This window comes from Bactrocera tryoni, chromosome 5, assembly GCF_016617805.1.
Source record: "Bactrocera tryoni isolate S06 chromosome 5, CSIRO_BtryS06_freeze2, whole genome shotgun sequence".
NCBI lineage: Eukaryota > Metazoa > Arthropoda > Insecta > Diptera > Tephritidae > Bactrocera > Bactrocera tryoni.
The window spans coordinates 4777380-4792714 of NC_052503.1; the positions used below are offsets into that span (position 1 = coordinate 4777380).

Here is a 15335-nt window from a genome sequence, read left to right on the forward strand (position 1 = left end):
AACCGGGCACTCCAGTGTGTATTTTTTGCGGTTGTCCACGCAGCTGCTTATGCCGAATGAAATCTAAACTACTACATATCTACATATACATATTCTATATCTGTGTATCTATGTGTACTAACAGGATGCCTGGCATCCGCAAAACGATTAGCAAGTGCTTAGTTGTAAGCATTTATTATTAGTTTTTCGGTTTCGAAACTCAAATAATTCCTTCAGTGCAGCGTCTTAGTTCACTCATCAACTTTATTGATGAAGTGCATTTGTGTAGCACACATATCAGCTTTTCCTTTTAACCGTTATTCACTAAGTCTTTACGTTCGATATAACGCAAAATATTGTTCAATTCAATAAAAGGCGAATGTATATTTTAAACAACAAACGTGGAAATTTTGTTTTCGTTGAATAATATGTACATATGTTCAAATGTAAGTATTTATGATTATACATGTTGGAATAAAGATTTAACGAATTTACAGCAGGACACATTTCCAGAAATTCATTGTAAGTATTCAGTTCCTTTAATGAGTTCTAGAGGGTGTTTACAAAAGAGCGGTACAAAAATAGACCGATAGGGACAGCAAACGACGCCATGTTTTTTCTCCCTCTTTTGACATTTCTCTTAAGTAAGGTTTGCATTTTATCATGGAAATAAGTATATGCGATCCAACAACGAGTTCTAGATTATTAAAATTTACTACCGAAATTCGGAATCAGTGGCCACAGCTTTAAGAGCGCTACGTCCAATCTATGGTTGTCATAATCGTCCCGCCAGATCAACCATTGAGTGTCTAGTGGAAAAATTTGAAATCACATTCACAGTAAAAATTGTCGAGAATATTGCTGCTGCTAGCGCATCGATTGAGAAAGACCCAAATCAGTCTCTCACTCGTCGTTCTCAAGGGTTCATCATCTCTGTGACGTCGTTGTGGCAAATTTTGCGAAAAGTCTACATCCTTAGAAGATGAAATTAACGCATGAACTGAAGTCGCTTGACCACCAGCATCGTTATATGTTCGTGAATTGGGCTGAGCAACAACTTGAAAATGATCGGGTTTTCATCGAAAAATCATCTTTAGCGTCTAGGATAATTTTTGAATGCCTTCATCAATAAGCAAAATATTGGTCAGGCAACAATCCACACGTACTCCATGAGTCACCATTGCATCACGAATAAATTACAGTTAAGCGTGGTTTATGGGCTCTTCCGGGTACTTCTTCCGTGATGATCAAGACCGGCACGTTACTGTGAATAGGAATCGCTAACGCTCAGCGTGCCCGTGGTGGCCATGCAAAAGAAGTCGAGTTCCATACATAATGGCATCGAATGTACTTTTACAGGAATAAAGAATTTCATTGATATCCCAAACCGTTTTATTTAAAAAAAAAAAAACTTTTGTAGAGCTTTTATTAAAAACCCCGTTATTAATGCCACTAGAGTGGGGTCATTCTTATTCGAAGGGACTGTATGTTTAATAACTAATACGATAGCAGCATTTGACGAGACTTATGGAAGCAAAGGATATTTTTAAATGGCAAATATAATCATCATCTCATCAAATTTGACCTCAACTCGAATTTAGGAGGAAAAGTTGATGGCAGAATTTGCTGTAAAGTTATCTTTTTTAGTCTTAGCTTTAGGCTATCGAACCACTGTAATATTTTTCAGGCAGAAGTGGCTGCTATTAAGATGGAGGTAAACATACCAACGCTAAGCTTGCTAACTGTGTACTCAAAGCTAGTCAGGTGGTGTCTGTCATCACTAGATTCAGCATCAATCTACTTCATCATCAGACTTGTTTGAGTGCCTCGTCATAGCGAAATTGCTGACAGCTGCAAATTTTATTAACTAGACAGAGTAGGCCAACACCCCGCCAACATCGAAATGGGATCGCGTTGGATCGTCATTAGGGTCTTACGTTCTAGCACTAACCAATGGACCTCTCTCACGCTTAGAAGGCTTTGGTCGACAACCTGCTTCTTTACGACAGCGAGATACTTTCAGCGTAGCAGTGAACTACTTGCCCTTAGCAAAGTTCATCTTGCCGCAATCGCTAATTGCCAACATTGTGTGGAGGAGGATGGGGTGGAAATTTCCATTAAATTTCTTCTACTTTGTCCAGCATTTGCAAGATTGAGGTTGAAACATAATCCTATATATAACAATAAACAGTTTTAGATACCACTACGGAACGGCGCTCTAAGCTGTCCAAGAATGATCCCTATTAGGATCGACCTCTTAACTTAACCCCAACCTAACCTCGACTGGGCCTTCATAGTAGGCCCTTGAGCCATTGCAATGCAAGCTTACCAACACTTACTTACTAAACCTCAGCTGGGCAGCCTTCAGCGAATTTTGGTTAATTTCACTTTAGGTTATTTTTTTGGAGCACCATTCCTTAGATTGTTTGACAGTTTCGACGTCATATTCATAAGCAAACGTCTTGTCAACAGTAATGGTGCGAATGACGAGTGTACGGTCCTCAGCTACGTTGTCAAGCACTTGTTCGGAGACCTCTACTCTAAGTGGATTTTGCAAAAGATTTGGGTATTTTATTGAGTTTCTCGGCCATCTTTCTGATCCCAACAAGACGATTTTCAAGTACTGTTTCTTAAACTATTTCGATGCTATCGCCATCAACAGAGGTGGACTCGCATGAGACAAGTTTTTGACGACTTCCCGAACTCCATTGAATGCTTTGTGTCACTCAAATACTTATTATTGTAATAATAACATTAGTAAAGCTAAGTACTCTTGCTATAAATACTTCTACAGTCATTTGCTAACAATGAATTATTCCCCGAAAAACTCTAATCTTCCTGCCTCCTCATCTAAATTGAATTCTTCCCTTCATTTTCCCTTCAATTAAATGCATTTGGAATAATGCTAATAATTTCTATATTTCTTTCTGAATAACCTTCTCATATTTCGTTCTTTTCTCTAATTTAATTCGTATTTGCTTTGCTCTATGTATGTACTATATGTCACGTATATACTCACAGTGCGTTGACCGACGGCTTCGCCGAATGTCTGTGATAATTTCTTGTCAAAACTCATGAATTATTAACAGCCTTATGGCTTTGTTCCTGCTTCGTCCACCTGCCCGCCACTACGGGCCATCAACAAGCATTTTGTCGTTGCGCTTGTCAATCATTTGCCATCTTCTGTGTCTTCTGTTATTATTCACTTGAACAACCTTAACGTCCACATCCTTTGTGTCAACTCAGCTCTGTCTGGCTATCTGCTGGTATCTAATCATTTTTGTCGGTAAATCATTTCACTACACACTTATGACATTCACATTTAAGGGTCTGTGTGTGTGCATTACAGCTGGTGAAGGAATGCACACACACTCTTGTCATTGAGTGGGTAAATAAAATCCTTGGAATTGTTGATTCAGGAAAAATTCGAGTATTTGTCGACGTAGCTGCTTATTTGACCCTCGTATGACCATCGCTCGCATAGTAACTGTATATTTGTATGTATGTACGCTACGCTGAGTGACAGCCGGAAAGTGGGTTTATTGAGTGAATGATTGTGACATGCATGACAGCCAATGCAGCAAGTGATTATGGTAGTAGTTGCAGCAGCGTCTGCTTTCCTCCATTATTCTCGAGTTTCTGCAGCGATCCATCAAAGCATACGCACTCGCTGTTATTAATACTCGATCAGTCATTCATTTGCTTACTCTGCTTTGGCAGGTTTACATACCATTGTTTGCTAATAAAATCAGCACATCTTCAAATGATTTTTCATTAACTCGTGGAGGCTGTTGGGTTTAGCTAATATAACCTCAAAATTTCAGAGGAAAAATCGAAGTTTTTTATTTTTGATTTTATATACGGCTTTAAATTCCTTGATTTAAATGCTGAAAACTCACATTGACAAAATCTCAAAAATATGAACCTTCTTACAAAAATATTTAATTTTTATTTTAAAATAAATAATAATAATTTTAGTGCTTTTTGAATTAGCTTAAGTTTTGTAGTTTGTTCCATTGTAAGCCATTCCACTTAAATAACTTCCGAAGTGACGTTTGGACGGTTTGGACAGAGTCTCAAAACAACTTTTATCACGTTGCGTGAACATACTCGAGTTTCTGAGTACATATTGTGAAATTATTTAATAATTATATTTTACGTAGGGTGGCTAGCTTTCACAAATAATGACTTCTAATTTTAAATAGGTTTTCTATATAACAGGATATTTGAAAATTAAATTACTCATCAGGTCAGGGTCAGAGTATATAATTTTTGAAAAAAAATCAAAGAATGAAAGCCATCGGAAACCAAAGATTACTTAACTATTTTGACTTTAGGTGTTTTGATTGAAAATTAATGACCACTTCATTACCTACAACTTTGCCGGAGTGTATGGCATATTTACATAGTACATACTGAAGAGAGTTGCCAGTTAAATAAACAAATTACCGTTGCAAGTTTTTATTCAATTTTTAAACTAAATATTAAACTAAGTTATATATATTATTCCTTATCAGCCATTTTTACACACATTCAAGCATAGGTATTTACTAGTAATTCTCTCACGATCTCTCACACTATAAGTGGCGAGCTAAAACAAATCATTACCACCCCGATATTCATTATCAAAGTACGACAAGCGTTAAGGTGACTACTTCAACAACTGAACAGCGTCGCCTAAAGTTAGTTGTTCAGTGGGAGCTGAACTGAAAGCGCGTGAATTGAAACCATCAGTGTAGCTCGTTCCCTCCTAAGTTCCATAATCGTATAACGATCGGTTTTAACGGTAACAAACGGTAGGTCAACGAAAACGAAAGTTATGAAATCCAAGCGTATTGTGATTATCGGTGCAGGCGCAGCTGGCATAGCTGCAGCTACACGCCTCTTGGAGTCCGGCTTCGAAAATGTTCTGCTGCTTGAGGCTGAGAATCGTTTTGGTGGGCGCATACACACCGTGCCCTTTGCGGACAATGTCGTGGATTTGGGCGCACAGTGGTGTCACGGCGAGCAGGGCAATGCAATCTACGAGCTAACGCGCGATTTGGATATGCTGCAGCCCACGGATGAAATTGAAGGAGGCTTCGAGTGCATACGCTCCAATAAAGAAGTGGTCGCCCATGCTGTGATCGATAGACTCAGAGCAGTTATCCCCAATTTAGAGCCAGCACAACAAGTGGGCTTGAAATATTATGAGGGTTCACTAGGCGCGTACGTCACGGATGCATTTTGGCGCAATCTGCAGACGATGCCTGATATCGACAGGGTAATAGCGCGTGAATTTTTTGAGAACTGCAAGAAAAAGCTAAGTTCAATGGATGGTGCCGATCATCTGTTCGAGGTATCCGGTAAGGGTCAACACGAGTATCGGGATTGTGAGGGCGATCTACATCTAAATTGGAAAGATAAAGGTTTTTGCAGCTTTCTGCGTTTCTTAATGAAAGCGGATCGGGAAGACGCATCCGATCTAGGACTCTTAAATGAACGTATACAATACAACGCGCGCGTTGAACACATTCAATGGCAGTCATCGACAAGCGAAATCCGCATACGCCTTTGGAATGGCGAACTCATCTTAGCGAATCATGTCATCTGCACCGTTTCGTTGGGTGTTCTCAAGGAGATCCATCATAAGTTATTCACACCAGCACTGCCACTGGCTAAATGTCGAGCAATTGACGGCCTCAAACTGGGTACAGTGAACAAAATTTACCTCGAATTCAAAGAACCATTCGTACCGCTAGATTGGCCTGGTTTCTCGCTGCTGTGGCGTGAGGAAGATTTGGCGGAGCTACGTAATACGGAGTACCATTGGCTCGAGGGTATCATTAACTTTCATCGCGTTTCGTGTCAACCTCGCCTACTGCAAGGTTGGATAATTGGTCAATATGCACGACACATGGAAACTCTACCCGAAACTGAGGTGTTCGACGCTTTACTGTGGCTTTTTAAGAAATTCTTAAAACCGGAAGTGCCTACACCGATAAGATTTCTGCGCACACGCTGGCACAGTAACCCCAATTTTCGTGGCAGTTATTCCTTCCGCTCCGTGTATACTGACGAAGTAAGAACTAGCAGCTCGGACTTGGCGACGCCAATCCTCGATGAAAGAGACGGCAAGCCGCTATTGCAATTCGCCGGCGAAGCAACGCATCCACACTTTTATTCGACGGTTCATGGTGCGGTAGAGAGCGGTTGGCGAGAGGCGCAACGCTTGATTGCGCACTATCTGGAACACAACCCGCTCTTGTGAAAATAGTTTGATAGCCCTGAAAGCACGTGCAGGGGCTACCGTAGCGATAGTTTAGATGGCGAATGCGATAATTATTATGATTGCTATTGTAATCAATAACCTGATAAATAGTTGCTCAATAGTGATAAGTAGTTTCTATTTTCAAAGAGAAATTATTTACTTTGGTCAACAGTTTTGATAATTCTGAAAATTATTGTCAACATTGAGACCAAAATCAGTTTCTTATCTTGTTCGATTATAAAACTACTTTGTTAAAAAACATTTTTTTACGTTTATTTATGTCTATGCCCAGTCACAGCGGATTCACCGGAAACTGCAAAGTTTATGAACCTGCTAGGAAGGGTACCCTTGCCCTATTTTCATCCGATTGGAAACGTGTCGGTCTTCCGATCTCCTCTTGCGTTCTGGCGTTGAACTTTTGGACATCTACGGAGCTCAGCTCGCGCTAGTCAACAACCAGTATTTGTGCGACTGTGAGATCCTTATGTCTGAGAGTAAACCTTAAGAGGTGCTTCGAACGATTGACTCTTTGCGAAGACAATCTCGCCTCATTCATAAGCGGTCTGACTATTTAATAGGTTTACCCACAGTGCAGCTGAATATTCTGTTGGACGCTCTTCTTGATATAGCTTTAGCAATAATATGGAGAAAGGCGAGGTGGAATCATTTTGTCACTTCCTCCTGGCTTTTGCCAAACTGAGATTGAAATTTCTCACCTTGGCGAACCTATTGAGCTCGTTGATATCAACCGCTTCAATAAATTTGTGTTTAGCTCAAACCGCTTCGTCGCTTCGTGAGGATCGTGATAGTAAGAGTTTATGAGCAACGCAAAGGACGATATCTGTCCAAGCGAGATCCATAGATTTTGGATCAATCCTTCAACTTATCCCAACCTAACCTTGCGTAGTAACTAAAAAACTCGGACACAGGTGCGGAACTGTAAAGCTTCAAAGCTTTCACAGCAGAAAATTTAATTAAGTTAAATTCTCTTGTGACTAATGAAACACAATTGCATCGCCAAAAATTTACCGTTTGGTGCGGATTGGCGGCCTTATTATAAAATTGAACAGGAAATGCCGCAACTTCCAATATCGAGCGTTTTTATATTGATCGATTTTTTTTCCCCAAAAAATGAATTTGATGAAATCAACGCGGACAAGCCCTATTTACACCGCCTCATGTTTCACGTCTAAATAAGTACATATTGCTCTCAAAGTTTGGCGCCTTGTTTATTTTAAGAGATGGTGCAGTAAAATGGACGCCGAGATCACGTGAGATAACGTCTCAAGAGTAGTTTCCCAAAGGTTCACGCCAATCAACCAGCAACGCTGGAGGAGCTCAAAGACGACATTCAATGCGCTACAGTCGAAGTGGTGCACTGGGTCATCGAAAATTGGAATAGACGGGTGGAGATATGCAATTGGGGCGATGGTGGACACTTGACCGACAATTTTTTCGGCATTAGAACAAAAGAAAAAGACAACACATGTTGATAAAATTTTAGTGTTTTCTTTCACATCATAATTTTCTCACGAAAAACATGTTATGCAATTTCTTTTTAAAGTGAAAGGAAAACAGTTTTAATACACAGGAAAAACTGCAACAAATAACTTAAAGGGAAGTATAGGTGATATTTCATCAAACAACTCATTATTTTCTAGCATCGTATGTAACTTTTGTGCGATCACTCCTTCAAGCATTTACTTGTTAGCTTCCAAATCAAGCATGTAATCATTAAATCGTAAACTGAAAATAAAGGTAAAATCAATAAATGCACAAAGTACAATCAAATAAAAATTAGTCATCAAAAATGCATGACCTCCATCATTAAAAAGGTGTACACAAGTAGTGCTCTGGGGCCTCAGATATTGGTGCTTCAGCGATGAATGAATGACTGCAAATAACGAGTGTTGAAATGTCATAAAAATAAAGAGCAAAGTATAAATAATAATAACCGGTTTGTTTGGGGTCATTTTCCGCCTGATAAGTGCCGCAATCATTGGGCCACTAAATATCAAGAGAGCCATATAATTTGTTGCAGCGTTTATTTGCTTTTTCGTTCGCTGCTGCTACACACATACTCGTACATACATGCGGGGACATTTCTGGCATTTCGATTTAAGCGTCTGCCACACACATATGCACACTCACAGGCATGAATACATACAGACATTAATGTCGCGAACATTAAATCAGCCATTCGGCTGCAAAGTGCGAGCGGCGCACATAAAGCTCAACATTGGCGGAAGCAGGCAAACAACGAAGCGGACATGCAACAGCAAACGGAAACCGACGAAAGTGCGACAGTACATGCGGTTTTTATGGAGATATCTACATACAGGCATGCGTTGGTGAGCCGGTTTTACGACAAACGAGAAATTTATGTACAAATGCATGAGCAACAGCTGCGTCGTAGCAGCACCCTGTTGAGGAACAAACATAAAATTGCGGCTGTGAAAGCACGTCGCCTCCAGTGGTTTTCACTTCCGCCTCAGAGAGTTTGGAGATAAGGCTGCAACGAATAATTTGGTGAATTTCGGGCCTCTCACACTTCGAGCAGGTGCAGTTTGGAATTTTAAAGAGATCATAGGAAGAGCCGATTGGATAATTCTGTGTGGAAACTATTGGTCACTGGAGGACTTTTTGTTCATGGCAAAGTTCGGAGATTAATACATTTCTGTTGAACTCGAACAATTTTCCTGAGATCCGTCAGAGAATGATTTATGTGGATGAAGCTTAGTATTCCTGGTGTCAATGCGCTCAGAGGAACAAGAGCGCACTTCTATATTCAGTTCCTAATTGTAATATCTTTTTGTGAGTCCTATGTTCCTAGCGCAAAGAAATCTCCTCTAGACTTACTAAAGAACTAATTTACTAAAGTTTATGAAGCTTGGCTGGATTTAACGGATTATAATACAGTTTAAAGCTGAAACTATCGGAGGCAGCCAAATATAATATTTCGTATCCGCTAGCGTTCAATTTTTTTTTCAAATGCTACCTCATATCAACCAGAACCATTCTGAAACACAATTTCTTTCTTGTTTTTGATGACCTCATTAATAGCAGCGCTAGATAATCAAGCCATACTCATTAAGTCGCTCAAATATTTGCGTTTAAATACGCGAAGTGTCAAACAAACAGCATTAGCGCTTCAATTTCAGATTTTGTTTACATTCTGGCTAATTCGTTTACAATTATTGGTAATTTTTATGTTTGGAAACAACAATTTGTATGACATTAAATTTATTAGCCAAATAAAAGAGGAGAAGAAAAGCAAACTGAAATTATATACACACCATCATAAACCACAGTTAAGCGCAATTCACCTGACCAAGGCATATTTATGTCCATCATTAGTGTCAACAAAACAGCTGCCACTGATACGCTCCTTCCTCCCCATTCGCTCACGCTTTTCGATTTTCATTCTGGCATTCATTGGCTTTCGCAGGAAATCCGCTCTGCCATGACATTTGCTCATTTGACACCCTCAGTGTCTACGCTTCGGCGACATTCGCGGACTGTAAATTTGAAATATCCAACGACCATTAGGCACAGTGGGCAAAAATGGCCGACAACTAGCTGAAATAGGTTTTGACCTATGCAGGAATTAAATACAGCGCCTTCTATTGCTTTCATAGGGAAGCTTGTTGGCCCGAGCACACTGTTTATTGCCGTCGTCCAACGGTTTTTATAAGCGCCGCCGCGTGTCGCCAAACGCTGTGTACTTAAATTACCGGAATTGAGCGTGGCATTTACACGCCAGTTGACATTGCGATGCGGCATCATTATTTGCTCTACGCAATCGACAGCGCTGGTTGGCGCTACTGTTGTTTTCGGCTACTGGTTATGTGCGTGAATTCAATTACAGCGCTACATTTGTGTATAGAGATTTGCACTTGCAGTCAATGACGCCATATTTGTCCCGAAATGTCAGCAGTCAACATTATGTATTTTGGGTTTGCCACATCACATTCCATTGCTGTTGCCATTCTCGATAATGGAAGTCATTGCCAATAAATCCCTCTGGAAACTCTTGGCATTTTGAAATAGTAGTTCACTGTTGGGCGCATTAATGAAGGTCATTTATCCATTTCAGAACATTCGGTGTAAATTTTCAAAGTGTAATGTGAAAGCTAAGTCGATTTCGACGTTTATCCTCCGAAAGACCTACATTGTAGGCGTGGTAATAGCATCTACTTGTTACCCATGATTCCACATCGAATTAGCGTATGAAGTGAGTCAATAAATTTTGTCATTGTAGAAAAGTGCTGCAGAGTCGAATCGAATGCTTGTCGAGGCATATGTTGATCATGTTCTATCTGAAACAACATGCAAAATATGGTTTTATCGGTTCAGAGATAATGACTTTGATGTGAAAATGAAGAATGTTGAAGACCAGAAAAAAGTTTGAAGACGCCGAACTGCAAGCAATATTGGATGAAGATGATACTTTGAGTCAAAAGTAAATGGCAGCAATGTTAAATGTTGCACAACAAACAATTTCAAACCGTTTGAAAACTATGCTGAAGAAGCATTAAAAATCGCTGCCAAATGAATTGAATGAAATACAAATGAAAACCCGAAAGAAAACTTGTGACTTCAAAGACACGAAAGAAAATCAGTTTTACATCGAATTGTTGCTTGGGATGAAAATTGATTTATTTTAAGAACCTTAAACAGAGCAAAATCATGGGTTAATCCGGGGCAACCAACAACATCGACTGCAAAAATAGATCTATTCGGTAAGACGGCAATGCTCTGTGTATGGTGCGATCAGAAGGCTGTGGTATATCATGAACTTCTAAAAACTGGTGAAGCTATTGGTACTAATCGCTACAGACAATAAATGATCAATTTGAATCATGCTCTGATCGAAAAACTACCACAAGAAGCCAGAAGACTCGGCAAAATAGTTTTATTACAGGACAATACAACTGCACACAAAGCAAAATCGATTCAGGAACAATCAAAGTACTTACCTGGGAGCTGCTACCCCACCGGCGGTATTCACCAGTTTTGACCCTTTCTTTTTACCATTTGTTTACATTGGTGGGTCACCCATTGGCTGAGCAGCACTCCAATCCCAACGCTGAAGTCAAAAATTGGGTGTCTGATTTGTTTGCTATTACACCAAAAATGTATATATCTTAACAAAATATATTTTAATTAATAACATATGTATAAATTTGGTATATGTACCATTTTGGTCGACCACTTTTTGCTATTTTTCCGTTAAAGACATTATTCCATCAGTGTAAATCGAAATTTCCAGAGCGGAAGAGAGGGAACCATTGTTGTGCTATAAAAACTGATACAGCATCGTCTCCGTAAACTTCACAAATTTCATTGGCTTGTGTGGCATTCTTCCCTTTTTTTTAAACAAAAATTTCAAAATATAGCGAATCATTATTTTCACTCATTTTTGAACAGCTGTAACTTTTTTTTTTAACTTCCCGGCATTTAATTTTTTTGGTCAAATGAAGCTGAGGATCTTTCCAACAGTATATGGTATGACACAATGTGATTGGTTGCACTGGAGATATACGACTGCAACTACATGTAATGACAAAATACGAAAAGACTTTTTCGACTACCATAAAGGTGTTATAAAATGTCTCTATAATTATATATAATTCATATTTATAAGTTAAACACAGAATTATCTCAAATATAAAATTCCATATATGCGCATATGCAATAAATTTGGTTCACACAACAACCAAACATCCGTGTAACGGAGCACATATCAATTGAACTTCACTGATTGACAGTGATATGCAACACTTAAATACGGTAATTTTATCATCGACAACATTATTATCATTACCAAGCACATTAAAATAATGATTAACCAATGCAGCGCAGGCTTACGACCTTCCCATACGCACATAGACACACACACTTACATGGAAAAATCATGGAGTTGCGTTTATGGCTTCACGCATGATTTACAACATTGTTATTGCACGCACGTGGGCCTGTGCGACACCAAAAGCGATTCCATGATGCGATAAACGTAAAATCGTTCGTAGCGGTTTAATTAAACCGCGATTAAATGACAGTTCGGTAATGATCGTTGTCACAGACGATGCGTCCAATGAATGGATTGATGTAACCCAATTAAGCATGCAGGCACATTAGGGTGCTGCAGTTTGTAATGAGTTTAATAATCTCAAGATCTAAAGGAATTTTGGATTTCTAAAGCGTTGAAGGAAATTTTCATATCAAAAAATATTATAGTATTTGAGCAGCAATATACAGGTGTTATACTCGTATATAAATTTCTATTGGAAAATAAATGTTTAATTAAAAACTTTGTATTTAGTCTTCCCGTGTTTAATATCGTTACGAATCGAGTTTGAAAGTGGATTTAATCTGAAAACATTTCTTTACTTTTCTGAAAACATTTGCATAAAATATTTTTCTTTCGTTTTTTACTTAAAATGTGCTTACCCTAATGTTCAAATATTTAAGCAGTATTAATTATTGCGTAAAATGCAAAGGCGTTATGGTTGCATAAAAGGTAGTACAGAAGCTTTGAATTCATTTTAGCGGGCGTGTATACAAATATGTATATAATAGTATCGCATATGGGAATTAAATATGTATACTGGTTTCAAAATATTACGTATACGCCGTGGCACTTTGTCAAATAAATGTAATCTGAAGTTATTAATCGCAGTTAATTTGTAAATATTTAAAATCATAATTCAGAATTAAAACATTTGATGTGTTTTTAAAAAAAATTCCTCTTTTTTTCTAAACTAATAGTTATAATAATATGCATTTTTTAACAGAGCGCCTAATCCAAAGGTAATTTATCAGCACAGAAAGTGCAATCAACGCACGGAGGATATTCTCTTGAATAAAACGAACGCATCAGCAAGAGTATATATACATAAGTGGATATCCAAAGGAGCTTAAATCTCTTCATCTGGCTTATAATCAACATTTACTTGTTATAGGACATAATCAGAAAGATAATTAATTTTTCTTTCATTATTTAAAAAAATAAACTTTACCACGATTGTTTCCTGACAGAATTTGAAAGTTTAAGAGTATTTTTAGAAGGGAAATTGTATTATTAACAGAAAGGTAGTCGTTTTTATTTGTATTAATTAATAGTAGTATTTCTGCATAAAACTGCAAATAACAGAAATAAAACAGAATAACTTAGAAACAGAAAACTACCAAATTCTGTTTCAATAGAAACAGAATTGCGATTTCGGTTTTTGTTGTAAGCAGTTCATATGAATGTTTATGCATAATTAAAAATAAAACCTGTCAGCACAATTATGGACTCTATTGCTCAGTTAAATTGATTATCCGAAATAATTTCACTCTTAACTTCAATTCCGATTTCATATCAACGTACTTGATAAACAGAATGGTCTATGTGTTCTACTTAATTTATGCAAATGCTTTATAGCTAGAAACCTAAATGAGTTGAGATTTCATAGCAACTATGTCACCCTAATAGATTCTGCCCCCGGTCAGTTAATGGAATTTCATATTCTCCAAAATGTATATCATCCAATTGGTTGGAAATGTTTCACTTCAAATAAACTCAAGTATAATTGCAAACTGAACTAAAAAACTAGCTACTTTACCGTAATTCACCCCAGAAACCGCATTGACCAATTGAAATGTGATTAATATTGCAAATAGAAAACAGAAAAAATTATCTGATCTCCCAATAATTTTTCGAATTTCACAGAACTTTGAAATATTTTCATTTTTCCACACACTCAAACGCATTCGCATTTCAGAGTATGGAAGAGGCAGTGGTCCAGCTGCTGAGCTAAGTTTAGATAGAAATTTTAAATAACCAAATGAATTTCAGCACATTCTCCTACACACACAAGCATACATAAAAAAGGTATATGTGCATGTGTATAGGTTGTTACATAAGTAATAGTAGAGGCTTCGCATTTATCGTTCACATGGCATATGGACTGTAAGGCAGAACCATCACGACGTCTCGTTGACTTCCAATGTCGAATGCTTGAAAATGCCTCCATATGTGTGATAGCGATACATAAATATATGTGTATGTTGATTATATGTACAGTTAAGTGTTGGCAAAATAGTCGCCTGAAGATACCAGCATTTTGCATATCAAACACTTTCCCCCCCCACACACACACAAGTAAATATTTTTCTTTGCTTGCACGCAGACCAGCTGAAATTTGCACTCTCGATCCGGCCGAGCTCCATTTATTTTCCTACCGGTAGAAAAGCTGTCAGTAACACAACATTTGCCATCGGCGGGACTTTAGTTCAGCTTTCTCAATTACAATAAATATGCCTACGGTATAATGAAAATTTGTGCAAATAATTATATAAATACAAACTGGCTCACTTTAGTCAATTGCCTCAACAACTAAAGGTGAGAAAGCAGCGAAAAAATCAGTAAAATCATATTAAGTAGAAAAATTTTTAAACTGTAGATTTTTCCTACCGGTACACATGCACATCTACAACTGAGGAGTGCGGCTACTCGTTAAAAAAGTGTAAATAAGTCGGACAAGTACCCACCACAGCTGTGTGGTCAATCGGCCGCAACGACTCGACTACTTCCCAGCTCAAAGGCCATGCCAAACGATGGAGAGGTCAATGTTGAAAATTTTGAGGAAGGAAAGCAAAACTGCTAATTCCTTCAGAGCGCTTAAGTGCTGCTGTGCGTGTGGGCAGAAATTGCAATTTATGGATTTTCATTGTCGAATGCATTCAATTAAATTGCTTCGAAGCCGATGGAAGGTTCCTCTTAAGTAGCAACTGAAAGATAGTTACTTCTGACGATTAAACACATAGAAATATTTGAAAATTGTATAAATAATTTACAATAGGCGGAAAAAGAAAAAAAATATAAAAAAACACGTGGAAACAATCTAAATATGCTCGTTGCTAAGTAAATAATCAATATTGCATGCATTTACAGGCTTAATTGCTGATAACATTTATATAGTAAACTTATAATCGTTATTTTCTATTTAATATGTATAATCCCCTGCAAAGTTCCTCCAATATGTCGCCACTAAATCTCTAAATCAGTATTTGCTAATCAGCTTATCAACAGCTGTTGGCCTTTTCGAAATAAAAAGTA

General features: G+C 38.0%; 1 protein-coding gene across 1 annotated transcript; it reads left to right on the forward strand.

The window, feature by feature from the left end:
* Positions 1-4685: 4685 nt before the first annotated feature.
* On the forward strand, positions 4686-6347 carry LOC120777733 (spermine oxidase-like). Its single transcript, XM_040109223.1, has one exon. The coding sequence runs from the start codon at positions 4799-4801 to the stop codon at positions 6227-6229; it is 1431 nt and encodes a 476-aa protein (XP_039965157.1). The 5' UTR covers positions 4686-4798; the 3' UTR covers positions 6230-6347.
* Positions 6348-15335: the final 8988 nt, after the last annotated feature.